A 17,663-nucleotide genomic window follows, 5' to 3' on the forward strand; every position below is an offset into this window, starting at 1 on the left:
ATCCGAACTCATTAACTAACATGATATCTTTGTTCTTTTTGCCTTATTTTTCATGTATGATCGAGTTTAGATAATATTGAATTTCCTCCTCATAGACATTAAAAGAGGGAGGTAGCACCGGATCAATTGTTTCGTGCATATGATATGTATCTACCAATTATTAATAACAGATTTATTATGAATACATTTCCGGTGGTACATCTTACAAAACAAAACATCAAAGTCCTCACATCTGAAGTTTTACATGTCTGCATAGACTTTGACCGCTCGAGGCTGCGAGAGCCAGTGACGTCACTTCCGAAGACTCTCGCGCACAGGGCGAACTCGGGCGGGTTTTGCGCAGAAGCTGCGCCAGTCCCGCGCGACGCGAGCGCGGCTGTCAGCTCTCCATTTGCCCAGATCTCTTACGTCACCGGCTCGAAACCAGCACCAAAAATATGGCGGCTGCGGTGCTGTCCAGAGAGCGGTGAATTGAGGGCGGGAGAGGGGTTAATTCATTTTTGAGAGAAAGAACCGAGACTCGGAATGGGTACAGGAGTTTTCTAACTCCTTTTTTCCCCACAATGAAAGAGAGAAAGCCGCTGGGGCAAACTGGAGGGTAAGTAATTTCAGCACTGAAATGTGTGGAGTAGCAACGGAAGCTTTGCGGCACAACTGAGCTGCGTCTGTTGTGTAGTTGTTGGAAAGCATTCACGCTGGCCATAACAAGTTAAATAGACCGAGCGTTTCTTCTTTTTTCTCGTCCATGACTTGTGAGCTGACCTTTGCTGACTTGGACAGCGGTGCTGTTTCTGAAGAAGCCCCTGTTCCGTGTTTAGGGTGTAGTCCTACATGTACCCCAGTGCAAGTTGAAGCGCCGGTCGGCGGTGGTTTGCCGGTGTGAGGCTGACCTCACGCCAGGAGAAGTCAGAAGTAAAGTAGTGGGCCGCCCGGATGGACAGAAGGTGGTCAAGCAGCGTGGCGCCCAGTTGTCTGCGGAGGACCCCAGGGGGCAGCCGACTACACCGTTATCCTCGTGTGATTTCAGCTGGGAAATCTGCTTTTGCGTTGCGTTTCGAGTGACGACAGTGGTTTGTTTTTGTGTGTGGCTGTTTTCCTCGTGTGATTCGAGCTGGGCAAGCTGCTTTTGCGTTGCGTTTCGAATGACGACAGTGGGTTGTTTTTGGCTGCGGAGCACACCCCATTTACAGTTGATCATCCTGACCAGCCTAGCTTGTGACTGTCTCGGTGGGGGGGTGTGGTGTGTGCGCGCTGCAACATAAAAAAACCCCACTAGTTTAAAAAAGTCACTTGATGCTTTGTCTATGAGGTGCCACTGCGCATATCTTGACTGCTTGTCGTTTTTCACACTTACTGCTTATTGTCCCGGCAGGCCCCCCCGTGTCGCGCGGGACAGGGGGCTCCGGTCCTTCCAGTCAGTTCAGTACAGGCGGCGCTCCAAACTCTCGCCAAACCGAAACCTATCTCTGAGTCACGGGGTGCCAGCAGGAGAGAATACCCTGGCCAGGTCACCAGACCTTCTCAGGATACACACAGACATGGACAGTATGTAGGGAGGCAGTGATCCTGCCAGCATGTTTTTAAAAGTTGAGAAAATCCGTGCGTATATGTGTAGAAACTTAACACAGAAAGTACCCAAAGTCCAGATCTGTGAACCAGTAGTGCTGTCACAGCACTTTGCCACAGTAAACTTTATTTTGTATATATAGCTTTCTTTTAAAAAGTCTAATCATTTTTTAAAGATCTTACCCAATTATATGCAGTGTTTTATTTGATATATAAAACCAGGAAAGCTGGAGGAAGGGAGTTGTGTGATGAGCTACCTGTCAGTTGTCGTGGTCTTGTCTTAAGTCACCTTGTTTTCTGCTGCTGTTTTAAAATGAGTGAAGTTTTTGTTGTAAAGCTCTGTCTCTGTTGCCAACTTAGAGTTGTTAAACTTTATCAGAGATGTCTTGAAGGGTAGGTTGCACATTATAAATGAGTCAGGTGACTAGCTATTTTATGGGCTGATATATTTCCGCTGATAAGGAGAACAGAATTTGACAACATAGTGGCTTAATCCCAGTCTGTCCCCTTCACCCATCCATTTTCTTGCTGCTTTTTCCAATCCGGGGTCACAGGTAATCTGGAGTCTATCCCAGCAAACAGCGGGTACACACACATGTCCATCGCAGGGCACGCACACACACACACTCACACCAGGGCCAGTTTTCCCAGAAGCTAATTTACCTGTGACCTGTGTCTTTGGACTGTGGGAGGAAACCCACTCAAACACAGGGAGAACATACAAACTCCACACAGATAGCAGCCCAGGAACTGAGCCAAGGGCTCCAGCACTGTCAAGCAGCAATGCTACCCACTGCACTGCCAGGCTACCCTCCATCATCTTCAGCACCATATAAAAGCACACTGGAAAATACCACGCCTGTCTGTGTAGACCTTTACTGATGTAAAATCAGCTGTGTATATAAATCGGGGTGCTGGTCTGGTCCTTTTGCAGATGTGATCTTTGCTGGCTGTGGTTAGGCTGATATGGTTCATTGCCCATCTTAAGCTTTTAGCCTTCACTTGATGCCACTGGGAGGAAACAGGGTCTGAGGGTGGCTGATTTGGATACATGGCAGAATAATCGCTGAAATGCTTTGATAGAAAATTAGCTTTGTGATTCTTGAGCAAGTGTACAACTTGTACCCACTGGGTTTGGCAGAGAGCCTGGTTATGACGTTATGTGAGGAGCTGGCCTTGGCATTATACTTTGACTGGTCCTATTGGGAAATAGCAGCCTTTAAGCAGGAGTCTTTGGCGGGGTTGGAGTTTCATTCTCTGAAAAGGAGTTTTCTCTTTGGAGCTAGTTCAAAACATTGCTCAGCAGCAGAGCCGGCCGTAGCTGGGATGGGGAGGGGTTTGTGCACAGGTTTGTGCTTGGCACCGAGGTGAAGATATATTCAGGTAACACGTTAGAGGACTGACCCAGCAGCCTTTTTTGGTTTTGTTATTCGTTTTGTCAGCCTCATAGCCACAGAGCGAACCTGTTGAGGTGCTCAGCACAAAAAGATACAAATGAGTAAAGTACTGGGATCCAGGTGGTGAGGGTTCGAGCCAGGCTTATGTCGCCTTGTTGTGATCAGTTATCCCCCTTGTGAAAGCGCACGTTTGGGAGAATGCTGCTGGGGTTTGGAATGGGATTGGCTGGCCAAGTCCTGGGGCTCCAGCGATCGCTGCATCTTCCCGGTCACCTGCGGGCTGGTGGTGGAGTCGGTGAGGGTTGCTGCCCTCCGGTCAGTGACGAACCTGCTCTACTTCGGGTTCGGAGTGTGTACTGAGTCTGAGGATGAAAGAGGGGCTGGAGGGAGTCTTGTCTGCTGTTCCTCCTCCCCATATGGGTGCAGAAGTGACTGTTGTGACAGAACGCTATGTTTGCTGGTTCAGAATCCTTTTGACATACAATTGACAAACAATGGGAAATTCTAAGTTATTTCTGACTCCCAAGAATCTCTGCTTTATTCATCTTAAGTAATGAGCTAGAGTATTTGTTCAGGAATAAGAAATGTGCTGTTTTACTTTGGCGGAAGGTTCTGATATTAAATGTTTTTCGGGAGGTTTAGGGATGCTGAATAACCTTGGCTGGGCTCTCTACATCTGCTTGAGTTATGCATTTCCTGGTGGAGGATGAGTTCTTACTAGTGTAGAATAAAAATCCCCTGGAGACCTTTTTGCTGAGCAGAATAGGAGTTTATTGTATATTTAGCCAAAGAGAAGCACCCTCCTTGCAATTAGGAAGATGGTTCCAACAATAAAAGTTACAGCTGACCTTTTATACACTTACTTGATAAGGAATACAAAGAGCTTAAGTCTCAAAAAGGAAAGAAAACTTTAGTCTTAATTAATTTCTATTGGTTAAGCAAACTTCTGCTTTAATCTGAAGATGTCTACGCAACTAAGCTATATCAGTGTTTTCTTCAAGCAGGTAGTTATTATTCTACACAAAATAATTATTTGGGATTCTTAAAACAATCATTCTTTGTGTCTGCGGGTCCCTCGTCTTATCAGCAGGAGATACTGAAATGTTGAGGCTGGCATTTTGCTGAAATAGAGAAAGAAATAATTTTTCACTAGATATCACTGTGTTACAGTGTTGGGATGATGGTTACTGGACACGCAGGAAAGCATGACTTCTCCATTGGACCAAGGCAAAAAATAGTCATATCTCTTTATATGATTTTACCAGGTGAAGTATCTTAAGAATGCTCATTTGCAGCGAGAACCTAGAGAGAGCTCATTGACAGTAGGACATTCATAGGAGCTACTTGAGTGAAGTGCCTTGCTCAAGGCTATGCCAACAGCACCTCTTCGGTTCCGATGTGTAAAAAATTGCTTTTAAGAAAGCACTGCAGCGCAGGTGGTGATTGTGAGGGCAATGAAAACAATGTGAATCGCAACCACAAGCCATTTCTACGCTGGTTTATTTCATCTTGCTGCTATCTGAAAGCTGCTTGTTCCTGCGGAGGAGTTCCAGAAGGCTGTCCTGGAAATGCCGGTTGCACGATGGGCCTGGAGTCAACCGCACAGGCAAATATAGTGAAACCATTTAGCACAGACAGTGTTTGGAGTGTGGGAAGGAACTGGAGCACATAGCCACAGGGAGAATATGCAAAAGCGCGGCTGGTTTAACTGCCTTAAAAAAAAATTGGTGTGGTGCTTATGCAGAACTCTCAACGGGCAGCACTCAGTTGGCCCAGGGCAATTTCTACGCTGTTCCAGCCACTGTGTCTGTTGTTGCCACTTCAAACAGTCTGAGTGGAGGAGTCAAAGGCCTGCTCCCCCTCTGTCAATACCTGACCTTCTGTGAGATTCATCTTTTGCCAATAATGCCAGCTCTTGTTGTGGAGGGAGAAATGTGCAGCAGCGTTCCACACCTTATCGATGGCCAGAAACAACACACAGTGTCACAGAAATGGCTGGGATTGAGGGGAACCTGTGTTCCACACCACAGGCATGGAGATGGCTGGGAATAAAGTGCACTAGTGTTTCTCACCTTGGTTGCGGAGGTGACTAGCAATGAGGGGCACCAGTGTTTCGTGCTGGGGAGATGGCTGGGAATGAGGGGCACCAGTGTTCTGCTCTGCGGAGGTGGCTGGGAATGAGGGGCACCAGTGATCCACGCCGTGGAGGTGGCTGGTAATGAGGGGCACCAGTGTTCTGTGCTGGGGAGATGGCTGGGAATCAGGGGCACCGTGATCCACGCCGTGGAGGTGGCTGGAAATGAGGGGAACCAGTGTTCCGTGCTGGGGAGATGGCTGGGAATGAGGGTCACCAGTGTTCCGTGCTGGGGAGGTGGCTGGAAATGAGGGTCACCAGTGTTCCGTGCTGGGGAGGTGGCTAGGAATGAGGGGCACCAGTGTTCCGTGCTGGGGAGGTGGCTAGGAATGAGGGGCACCAGTGTTCCGTGCTGGGGAGGTGGCTAGGAATGAGGGGCACCAGTGTTCCGTGCTGGGTAGGTGGCTGGGAATGAGGGGCACCAGTGATCCGCGCTGTGGAGATGGCTGGGTTTCCATTCATTTTGAATATTTTTTTTTTCCAAGAGCTAGAAAAGGAAGTTGGTAGAGACAGTGCTTGACCTGCACCATGAGTGCTTCTTCTGATTCTGCTGATGTGGGGAAAAACACCTATATACAGTTATTTTCAGCTCAAACTCTGATTCTTAAAATTAAGTTGCATAGCTTGCATGTTGCATGTGGTTATAGACTCACTTTGCAGAGTTCAGCATATCAAAGGACTTTCCAAATTTTAGTCCTTTCTTTAAGGTGGTCTTTTGAATTTTAGTTGCTTTTTTGAATTTATCTGACCATATGAAGTTTTATTTTATGACATTCATAAGATTTGTCGTTTTTGAAGCAATGGCATGTTTCAGCAAAGGAAGAAAGAACTGTGTACTGTGTTTCTAGATCATTTAAGCAGTATCTGTATACATGTATGCGTTTTTCTCTAACTTTGTTTGTTCCCCAGTCCACATGTTCTCAAAGTGTTTCTTCTCTTGCAGAGTAGATGTATGAACAGTGTAAACTGGCTCTGTTTACTTGTTTACTGGGGTTGAACTGTTCCGGGTTTCACAAGGTGCAGTAAGGATTTTGCTTGTGCAAATGTACTGCTTTAAAAACACTAACAACTTTGAAGAGACAAGTGGCTGGTTTTGATGTATAAGTGAAACACTCATTCTGGAAACACCTTTATTTAAGGATTATTTACCTCGTGATTTGCAAATCACCTGTTTGAGGTGACCGAAGACTTCTCTAGTAGATTGTGAACATCATGAAAACTGACTGCATTTTTTCAGTGAAGGGTGGTGGTGCTGAAGTTAACTAGTGGGTTGCACTTTTCATTTTTGAAATGACTTCAATTTTTAGCATTCATGAGTGTTTAAGTATAGAGATTCCATGTCTTTAACACAACAGAGTATCACTTGACATGGCCATCTTTCTCTTTAAAACCTTTGCACTGTACATAAATGCAGTGCCTTTAGTGTGATATTTCAGTACAAATGCTATGGAATTTCTTAGCTTCAGCCCTCACTTGGTGTGGTTTACTTTCTGTACTGAAGCCTTTTAGACTAAACTGAAATAATGAGCTTGTGTGCTGATTTGCATACTGTAGAGTGAACTCCAGTGCTGTCAATGATGTGTAGGTATCTAACTGAGCACATATTCACTCTGCAGCACATGCTGATTTAATGTCCTTTATTTCATTTGAGCCAGAAGGTGTCCTGATCACCTTGTCCTTAACACAACGTTTCTATTGTTCTGTGGGACTTTGTTACAGCACTAGAAAGAGCAAGCATTCAGATCAGCACTGATCTTTCACATTACTGACTTAAACTTATTCGTATTGTTGATGCCTTGACTAGTCTGACTCCATTTGAAACTCTGCATGCGTTTGAGCAGGTTGAACTAGTCAGAGAGCCAGAACACGTGAATTACGCCATCTGTGGTGTAACATTGTAATATTGTTTTCTGGCCCGAGCCCAGCTTCCCCATCCCTGGGTGCTGCTGCTTACTGTCCTGACTCTTTTGTGAAATGTACAGAAGAAATAATTTCCTGACAATGGTGTGAGACACTTTGAGAAAATGAAAGAAAATAAAGTATGTCTGGTTCAGAAAATTAAAATGTGACGTTTTATTAATTCAGGAAGTTCTAGGTTCACTTACAGGTCTCTGCATGTCCTAGCTTCTGCTCACAGGTTATTAGGTTAGCCTCGGTTTTGCAAGTCTCTAGATTTTAGGCTGTTTAGACTTGGATGCAGTAAGACATCTATTTGTGTTTCTTTGTGTTTCAGGAATCGAGCCATTACAGATTTCTACAGACCCAAAAGTAGTTCAGGTATGTATTGGTTTTTGTTCATTAGAGTGTGAATTAAAATAATAGTAGTAATAATAACTCCATACAAAGTTCTTTACATATATCAGGGGAAGCACTCTATCCAGCACTGCAGTGGTGATGTGTGGCAGGCATTTAACACTCCTGCTCTTTTGAAAAGTTCCTAGAGGACGGAGTCCCTAATAGCACAGTGTTTTCTGTCATCGTACAGAGATGTGGAAACTCTTATCCTGATATTATTATAGTTTGAGTAGATAGCTGTGTCATAATGCGTAGACTGCAAACAAGTAAAAGTTATTCCATGCTGAAAAAAGAAGAAAAGAAACACAATGTTTTGGCTGTGGAGCCTTTTTCGGGGGTGAGCCTTGTTCAGGTAATACCCGAAATAGGTTCCAGAGCTGAAACGTTGTTTCTTATTTCTCTTTTCAGCATGGAATAAACCTTTACTTGTTGTTGTTGTTGTTGTTGTTGTTGTTATAGCACCTTTAAAAGTGGCTTTTCAAAGCACTTTACTGAACAACAACAATAACAAAGGAAGAAATAGAACAGTATATGGGGGTATGCAATACAGAGACAAGCCAAGGGCACACAGTACCAGTTAAATAAAAGACCTTTTACAGTATGTTCAGAATCCTGACCAGGTCTAATGCAAGTGATCACATTACTCCTTTCTTGGAATCCTTGCACTGGTTTCCTGTCAGGTTTCGTGTCAAGATGGGAGAGCAACACCTACTGGTCCACCAGCACCATTACAGGTGCAGCCTGTTTTCCTTGGAAGTTTTCTATCCCAGTCCCGTCAGGGCCAGCCTAGCTAGGCTATGGAGATCTGATGCGATTAAATGGTTAATGTTAAAGACAAGTATTAAAATAATTTTAATAGTTAAAATAAATAAACACTTATAATAAGGCATGTTAAAATACCTGGAGCTCAGCCTTCCAGGCCTTCTTTGCCTTGCCACACAACATTAAACCCGGCAGAGTATCAGGCTCCTGCCGGCTCTGCTGTGGAGCATAGGATTTTAGAAGATCGTGTGCCCAGTGCTCATCCACTGTGCTCTGGTGCTTCGGGGGTCGCAGCAGTAACAGCCGATCTGACTGAGGGGATTCTGAAGGGGGAGAGGTGGATGAAAATAATTTGTAATCCCAAAATAAAAATAAATGATAATAATGTCTTTCCAGCAGAGGGTACTAGTATATCGGGCAAAAAGAAAGACTATCATTTTTATGTCCAGTGTGGTCAGAGGAGCCTGCAAGCTCGGTTTGAGGGTAGTATCCTGCTGGAGCAGGGAGCTGGCACAGCCCTCAGCTGCTCACTGGCAGCCACGTGCAGACCACTGGGCAGCAGCCTTGAGGGTGCTTTCAAGCTGAAGCCCCATGACATCTTGAAAATGGATGTAGTAGCCTTGAAACCCAGTATAAAAACTAAGAAGGAAGTCAGAGGCAGACTATAAACACTTGACTTCCACAGATGTGGCAACACGCAGGGGAGGTGTGACATTGTGTGGTGCAGAGGCCCCGCACTGCAGAACCTCAGAGATACAAACACCGCAGTCTCAGGCCTGGGAGGAGTGACAGTGACAGGAGAATAAACCTAAGGAAGTAACTTGTTATGCAAGTGTGAATGTGTTATCATAGCTTAACACAGCTCTCTTTTGTTTTTAGCAGGTCATTTTACAATAGTTTAAATAAAACTCTTTGTTCTTTCATCTTCCGTTTGCAGCAGACATTGCAATGGGTAGATTTTGTTTTTTCACGGATAATGGAACAGTAACAAAATATCTGAATGACGGCAGGTTTCACTTAAACAGACAAGCTCGGGAGGCATCTGTAAAAACTGAATATTCATTGTAAGTAAAGTTTACACAATGAATGGAAAGTTGAGCATAAGTACTTGACAAGGTAAGGAATTTCCATCCACAAACTACAGTTAAAATAAGATGGTAAATGTATGCATAACAAAATTATTATGAAGTTTTTTGGCCTGTATGAATGAGTTTATCAATTTTCAGTCGTAAGGATTTATGAAAGGACATCCCATTTACTATTTTGTAGTTTTAAACAATTCAGTTACAGACCATCTTTATTTCCAGGTCTTTGCAGCTCTGCAGTTCTGCTATATTTGTGTTTTTAGATTGGACATTCCTGTGTTATTGAATATGTTCTGAGCAACCTAACCCTCTGTAAGCTATATTTTCATACATTTATACCTTGAGTTCTCTTGTTAGACTCAATTAGACTCAAAATTGCTATAATTGTTGCTCAGAAAGATCTTGATGGTTACAGTGTTGGTAAAATGTCTTCACCCTGGTATTAGAAGGCAAAAAGTAAACTTCAGCATACAGGTCTGAAGAGCTTACTAAGGCACATAGAAGAGGTGCAGTCCTGTTTATTCATTTCTCTCTCTAACAGCACTTCCCTTTTTTGTTTTAGAGCTAGCGGTGAGCTGTAGGAATCAACATGCTTTCATGTTAAAGTCTAATGAGCAACCTAGAGCGATTCATGCCAGACTGGAACTGGTAGATCTCTTGCATGACGTGCCGACCAGAACCCCCCACTCTCACTTTACACAGATGACCCACCAGGAGCGAGAGGGTTGCCTCACCATCCAAGACAGTGGCACTCCCCAAAAAATAAAAACGATGACTGACCTCAGTCGCCTCCGAAACTACCTCTCCACCGTGGGTGAGACACAGTACATACACATTATAGCAGTACAGCTGCCTCAAATCACACTAACACCACACAGTACCCTCTGCTGCAGCTCTTATCTCAGATTATTCTCCTGGCTCCTTTTGCCTTTCTATAGAAGCTTGCATATTGTTTCTATGCTGAAACAACTTTGTGATATTTTGTTTTTTTTCCCCTTTTTTTTCTTCTTGGCTTTTTGTTTTGGTTTAGCAGATCATCCTTAATGGATCCCTCTTACCAACCTTTTTGTTTTCTCACTGTTGTGTAATTGTTTGTGGGTAATAATAAAGTGTGCTTAGTTTCTGACTGTTCGGCTGTGTTTTGTGGCCCTACAGTGAAAGATCTCATCCCGCTTGGTACCCCCCGGCGCCCGAGCAGTGATGGCAAAACGAATATCTACACCAGACCAGGCATTCCGCCCTCTGATCCCCCTATGAAACCCAGACCAAGTGACACTCTCCCAAGGCAGAGTGTGCCCACCAGAAGCCCGGTCACAGAGCAGTTCAGTAGAACTACACTTCAGGATGATACACCGCCAAGCTGTGGGTCCACAGGAAGACATGCCACAGTCCACTTACCCAGCGTGGTTGTGAAAAAGGTCCGTCTTCCTACTTCACATTCGTCGTTCAAAGTTGGAGAGAATGACAAGATCACCCCCTTCTCCCCAAAGGCAGAGCCGTCTGTCCACAGGAATGGCCATTGTGGTGGCATGAATGGAGAGCAGATGATCATCCAGGTAATGTGTTGAGCCCCTGGTCTCCAACAATGCAAAGATGCTGCATGTTAGAAGTCAGCAGTGTATCTTCATATGCATGTTAGGTGCAGATGTGATTCTGACTATGTGCAGCATTGTCCGAAATCTGAAATATGTGTTCTGAGATACAGATGCAGACATCTACATTGTGTGTCAAAACTCATTTTTTGTAATGTGGCTGGTTTCACAGAAATTCTCAGTAAAGAATGGATTTCACAGAGTGACTATAAAACAAAATCAAAACAGAAATTGGTAATATTGCCATAAAAATATATATTATACATAGTGGTTTCAAAACAAGTATTTAAAAGCAAATAAACATGTAAAAATAAAAAAAGGACAGATTAAAATGAACATTTTGAGTGGCAATCTGAATGACTGTGTCATGTACTGTAAATTTGATTTAAAAATGCATTTTAAAAATAGTGCCTTGTTCCCAATGTATTGAAGCTACATTGTTAAAATTAATTTAAAATAACCTTTTTAACATTCAGATTTCTAAGTTTTTGTCTTTTTACAGTCCAAGGCATTTTCCCTGTGTGCGAAACACCTTTCTCGATGAATTTCTGTTTTTTCAGATGTGAAATTTCCCGTCCGTTGTTCCCAGATATGCTCCCTGCTGTACTGTCCATCAATTAGAAACTACCCTTCTTTTCCTGATAGCCCTTGCTATTCTGCTGGCTTTTTATACCCAGTTCATTCCAAGCAATGCTTTGTAGATATGTGATGAATTTTAATAAAAATGTGCTTCTCAGTTTAATATCTGATATGTCCCCATCACAAATGCATGAGTTTAAAAGCTATAGAAAACTCTTTTTAATGTTTTAATGTTAATGTTTCTTTATTAGCCCTATACAATTTCTTGCATTAGGAATTCGTCTTTTCGCATACCCCAGCTTTTCTCCATGGAGACACAGACACACAGACAGGGAGAGAAGCTTGGGGTCAGAGCGCAGGATCTGCCATTGTACGGCGCCCCTGGAGCAGTTAGGGTTAAGGGCCTTGCTCAGGGGCCCAACAGAGTAGGATTCCTCTGCCGGCTGCGGGATTTGAACCGGCAACCTTCCAGTCACAGGCGCAGAGCTACCGCTCTGCCCTTTTATACTATAAAATTAATAAAACTAAATTATAGATGGTTAACCACTTTTTATGTATGAAAAATGGGTTCTATTTCTTTTTGCTTCTCCTTACTGCTGGGGCACACAAGTGTTTTCTCTCAGAGATTCATTTTTATTTTTTCTCTCTTTTTCTAGCTGTGGTTCAGAAATTCTGAATGATTAAAGATGATACAATTCCTTTTTTATTTTTAAAGAGTCTTTTTAAAACGAAACACAAAGTGTCATAGCATGTAGTTTTTATTTGCATGTGAACCAAGTACATGGACAAGGAAATTAAGTTTCCCCAGTGTGTCACAAACGTGAATATCCACTGTTCAATAGTGTACATCAACTTCAGTATGTGTCATTCTTGCAAACTGTCTTAATCTATATGCTATTACAGTGTTTACACTAGTTTTGTAAATGATCATTAAAATTAATTTTAATTAAAATATTTTGAGTGGTGAATACTGTACCAACAGCAAATTGCAATATTAACAATTAAATATTGTGATCTTAATTTGGTGCAGACTTTTATAGTACCTGACAAAGTCATTCAAATCACTACTCAGACCTTTTCCTCTTGCCTCTTTTTTTCGTGTTTGCTTGCTTTTAAATACAATATTTTTAAAGCTACTATGTATAATTGTATATTTAAAAATACTAAATTAGCCATTTCCTAAATATTTGTTTAAATACAATTACTAATACTTCTGGACACTGTAATTAAAAAATGATAATTCTATTATTGTTGCACAGTATTGTGACAACTCATTTTGTAATGTAAGCAATGTTGTAACATCAGATCTCAACAATGTAATCACTGGATTTCATGAAATAGTTTTTTACTAATAAAGTATGCATACAGTATGATTAGTGCAGCAAAGCACTAATGGTTTAATATATATTTTATACTGTGCAGTTTTAGAGAGTAGTGTAGTCTTGAATAAGCCATAACGCGCAGCTGTCCAGTTCACCATGGTGACACCTTGCTCATTTTAGATGGCTGCATCTGTATGTGCCGTTCTGTTAGTTAATACCCAGAACATCAGCCTGCCTGCTAGTCTTCAATAACAGACCTAGTAATTGATGACAACTTTCTGTTGGGTTGGAGTCAGAAGCCTTCTTAAAAACCAGGGATTCTGGTTAGAAGTTTAGTTTCCCTCTTGGACTAAAATAACCTTTTTATTTGTGGAAGAAAGTTTCCCTCGTTGCTGCGGGCAGATAATATTGGCTGTCTGAGATAGAGGCCCACTGGCACTCTCCTCTCGTGTCCTTGACTGCTGATCAATCCTTCAAAACTGTTGTGCCAGGTGGGACCCGAGCAAAGGAGCCCCAGTAGCACCGTCTTGGACGGGTACTGCAGAGAAAGGAAGGAGAGGTGGAGGCTGAAGAGGTATCACCAGTCAACGGCCAGCCCTGGGTCGCCTCACCGCTGGGTCAGTCAGCATGAGTTCTTCTCTTCTTTAAGCAATCTAAGGAGCAAATTCATGCATTTCCTTTAGCCAAATGTGGATGAAGACTTTTCCAGGGACTAAAACCTGCAGGTTCAGGTTCCAAGTGAAGAGATTGTTCTGTAGTGTTTTTCTCCTAACATTGTTGGCAATCATGTGTTTCCCTTCTTGTTGTGTGATGCTTGTGATTCATGCTGATGCTTAGGGAAGAAGTGTTTTATAGACTTAAGGATTGATTTGTGATGTACTTTGTAGGTGGACTTTTTGCTTTTAGATCTTGTCTTGTGTGTTGTATGGTACACATTATGAAAGAAATCTTGATTTTCCCCCTCCAGGAAAATGGATCGTTTGAACACAAGAGATTATCTTCTGTTTCTAGCAAATCTCCAGGTGAGGATAAGAGCCTCTATGCTGTTGGTGCTAGAATAATACATATTGCTGTCAGATTGTCTTTATAAATATCTCTAGGCTTGGTTCTCTTACAACAGTTGTATTCTGCATTGATTCCCTGGCTTTCACTATAGCGTTTTGTGGCGATTTGGTAGCTTGTCCAAGATCCTCAAATTTCATATCCAAGATGTCACATTTTATTGTACGTCACTTCTGTGTATGATGTAATTTATTCTGATTGCCATTGGACTTTCAAATGCAAAGAAAGCTTGTTAAAGGATAAGATGCAGGCTGATTTCACAAATGAGGTTACAAAGGAATATACAATTGCACAAGGTTTGGCACCCGGTGATTTAATTTACTAGAACATCTTTATTTGCGCTCTCCAGTATGTATAAGCATTCATTAAACATATAAGTGCTGTTAATTGGTATCTGTAATTGAGGCTTAAATAAATGTTTTTTTTCAGATACAGATCAGTTGTAGAATTTGTTTTTAGTAATGACTTAAGAACTAGTTGTCACATTACTTTTTTAAACTTTTTTTACTCACCTTCAGATGGCAGTTCAGCTCTGTCTGCGAAGACTGCAGAGACTTTGCCGTGTGTAAATAAGCTGCCTACAAAGAACATCAAGAAACGTCTGTTCTGTTCTCCCTCCCCTGACCGTCACTCCCTGCCCTCAGTGGAGACATTTCATGGGAAGAGGAAGAGAGACCTGGTCTCGGATGCCGACAGCAGGGAGGGAAAGAGGCCTTGTCTCTCGGAATCTAGCAGAGGAGCCAGCGATGTGACCAAATCCAATAACTTGAGGTCGGATTTTGCCAAGACAGTGACGCCTTCCCACAGAGCTCCTGGCAGGCCAGCCCCTGTGGCGAAGTGTGCCAGCTGGGGGAATGAGCACTCTTCTGCCCGCTCCCTGCCCAGTGCGAGAGAGAGTCACGGGATTAACAGGGAGATGAAGGAGAACCATAGATCCCTTTCTGATGCCCTGAAACGAAAAGCAAAACCTATCGACCATAAGGAGTTGAAAACTGTTTTGTTGCGTCGGATGGCTAAAGTGAGCAAAGGGGGATCGAGCCCTTCTTCCAGAGAGGAGGGCCCCAGGCGGCATTCAAATGTAGGCACTGGAGACCGCGCTGTCACACAGGGGACCAGCTCCCGGCTGTCTCTCTCCAGCCCCGAGCACTGCCATGGTAATAATGACAGAGTAAAAGGGTCTTTCGGCGAGACTTTGCACAAGGGTTTGTTGCTTTCTCCCTCTGCCCTAAAGTCAGGACAGAGCTCTCCACCTCTGACCCAGCACTGCCATTCACCAGATCCTGGGCCGGACTCTCCTGGTGGCAATTCCAGTTCTTCTCCAGGAAAAAGCAATGGTACTACTTTAGAGACTGAGGATCCTTCCACAACGCCACGCCCCCTTTCTGCCAGCACGGAGCACCAGGGCGGCCAAGGGAGAGGCTCCGCGGATAGGGCTTCTTCGGAAGAGTGGTGGGAAAGCATGGACATGAGTGTGAGCACCTGCCTGCCCAGCAGTGATAGCGAGAGTGAGGATGAGGGCCTGTTGTCTCTGGAGGAGCTCCTGGCCAGGAGCACCCGGCCCCCGGCCACACCAGAGAAGAGCTCCTACTCCGAGCCGAGCACGCCTGTGTCCTCTGCACCGGTAAGCACAGATCTCTTCACAGAAATGGTGATGATGGGCCTGTTCTTGCAAAGGCAGAAAAGTTGGGGGGGGGGAAGGGATTATAACTTGCGTTATAATTATAATGTGTGTCTAGGCATTCTTGGTAAACATTTTCCTCAGTGTCTGCACAGTCACCTGTTTGCCCGTTATCACCTACTCTGTCCTTTCTTCTCCTGAGCTCTATATTCTTGCCACCTTTCTCTCTCACACGCCTGCAAAAGGCTCGGCAGCCAAAACACTGAGCTATGAGGCAGCACTGCTGATTGCTCCATCACTTTATTGTATGACTAACCAGCCCTTTCAGTGAGGACTTCCTACAGCAGTGTAAATTAGACGTTGTGTTCAATATGCAGGTTTACGCTAGTATAAAGTAACTGTCATGGCGCTGTAATTTGGAAAATGTGCTCAACCATGACTGTACCATAATATTTATGTATTTTCAGTGTCACTGAACTGCATTATAGTCCTCTGTTTTTAGCAGACTGCTAATGCAGACGTGAGAGGGGATGGGGGTCCATCCACTGGAGCATGTATTTCCACCAGTCAGGCTGCCCTCCCATTAACCTTTGGTTGTGTTTGGTTGCTTAGATGTGTGCTGGGAAATTAAAACTCCTTTACACTGTTGTGGATGAATCAGTCCTTTGACATCACTTTTGGATGTTGTTGTATTTTCAAAGGCTAATGTTTTAGAAAATTACATACATTATTTTGAAACAAACATTTTCTGAAAATTTGAACTTTTTCTGAAAAATCGAATAGTTTTGCATACTAGTTTCCAGCTTTCACTATTTCATAATTAATTCATAATTCCTCTGGGTGATGGGTGAGAAGTTAGGCTTTTGTTGTTCCTGGTATCAGACAAAGTTTGAAGCAGCCTGCACCCGATTAATCAGGTTTTATCCCTGGTGTTAACTATGTCCTAGTGGGTTCAGTCCCAAGGATATGAAAGGGAGAGGGCCAAAGTTAACATACTGGTGATGGGATGAGAGAACTGTTTTAGGTTCGTTCTTGTGTGTTGCATTGAAAGGTCAAGGAAATGAGGAGAGCAGTGTTTGTTCTCTCTCTCGTCTTCCCTACCTTACTCACATTTATTCTTTTAACTTCAGGACCTGCTGGCCAACACCCGACTGTTAAGTTACAAAAACAGCCTGGAGCGCATGCTGAAGGAAAAAGAGCAAGACCAGAGGTGAGCTGGCTTTCTGTTTCAACGCTTGCTGGTGTTTGGTCATTCTGGTGACTTGAGCTAGGAACCCTGATATGAGTGCAGTTAACAAGGTATTAGCACAAGACCACGTGTCAAGCTATAGAAGAAGGACTATTACCCAGGATTCTCCAGGCTTTTGCTGCTCTCTGTTTTCTTGCGTCATGCACAGTTGCATTTTTGACCTTCCTTCCCTCAACGGGCTGATCGTGTCTGATTTTTCCCAGGGTGAAGGACATTGAGATGAAGTTAATACTGTCCTGCAAGGAGGACATCCTGAAGCTGGCAGAGGAGGTAGAGAGTGGTGCTGACGAAGAGGAGAGTATATTGCAAGAGCACAGGTAACCGACACATTTTGCTTACACCAGTTTTTAGCACTGTTCTGTAAAGGTGTTCAGACCAATTATGTATCCGATATAATAACCACCTTAAAGCTTTCATACCTGAAATTCATTGCCAGTGAATTTATTTGATAGATAATTTGATAATTTGTTTATTTGATAGCCCACCGAGTGTGGAGTTGACAGTTGTCAATGAGCTCAGTCTGCCACTGCAGCCACAGAAAGGAGGACTAGTGTACAAGCACTCCTTTCAGAGCTGTTTGTCTTTGGACTAGCTGTGATGGGTACTTTATCAGTTCAGAGTGCCAGAAGGAGTGTGAGGCCTGATGGGAGGAATTGTGTGTCTCTCATGTGCATGACTGCAAGCTACCTTTCAGCTTTTCAGCATGGCCAGAGAAACAATATTAGCCATTTGGGGTCCGTCTTATTTCATGATTGTGCCCCTCTCTCAAACGGAATGTGAAAGTGTCTTTTATTCTTGACTGTAGGGAATTTGTCCAGAAGTTTTCCATTATTCCCAACGCCATTCCCGATCTGCATCCAGGAGAGGAGATCTTCACGCTGTCAAATTTCGGGAAGCTCTTCAACCAGCACAGCCTGGACCTGAGGAAATGTGGAGTGATTCTGCAGAATGACACCCAGAAAATCTTTATGCAGTAAGACAAACAGCATGAATACTGCCTTT

General features: G+C 43.5%; 1 protein-coding gene across 4 annotated transcripts in view; it reads left to right on the forward strand.

Annotated features, from left to right (window-relative positions):
- Window positions 1-408: 408 nt before the first annotated feature.
- LOC148835119 (uncharacterized) overlaps window positions 409-17,663 on the forward strand; it is a 29,771-nt gene continuing 12,516 nt past the window's right edge. Inside the window, exons 1-11 of one of the 4 annotated variants that reach the window (XM_088917934.1) lie at window positions 409-598; window positions 7,331-7,374; window positions 9,092-9,270; window positions 9,942-10,053; window positions 10,395-10,795; window positions 13,224-13,349; window positions 13,700-13,754; window positions 14,313-15,415; window positions 16,543-16,622; window positions 16,865-16,978; window positions 17,467-17,634. In XM_088917934.1, the coding sequence (XP_088774060.1) occupies window positions 9,942-10,053; window positions 10,395-10,795; window positions 13,224-13,349; window positions 13,700-13,754; window positions 14,313-15,415; window positions 16,543-16,622; window positions 16,865-16,978; window positions 17,467-17,634 (2,159 nt within the window). In that variant the 5' untranslated portion in view covers window positions 409-598; window positions 7,331-7,374; window positions 9,092-9,270. Of the gene's footprint in view, window positions 599-7,330; window positions 7,375-9,091; window positions 9,271-9,801; window positions 10,054-10,394; window positions 10,796-13,223; window positions 13,350-13,699; window positions 13,755-14,312; window positions 15,416-16,542; window positions 16,623-16,864; window positions 16,979-17,466; window positions 17,635-17,663 lie in introns of those variants that run through there. The other 3 variants (XM_088917933.1, XM_088917935.1, XM_088917932.1) reach the window with 3 other exon arrangements.

The sequence above is a fragment of the Atractosteus spatula genome, chromosome 5 (assembly GCF_055471065.1).
Source record: "Atractosteus spatula isolate fAtrSpa1 chromosome 5, fAtrSpa1.hap1, whole genome shotgun sequence".
NCBI lineage: Eukaryota > Metazoa > Chordata > Actinopteri > Semionotiformes > Lepisosteidae > Atractosteus > Atractosteus spatula.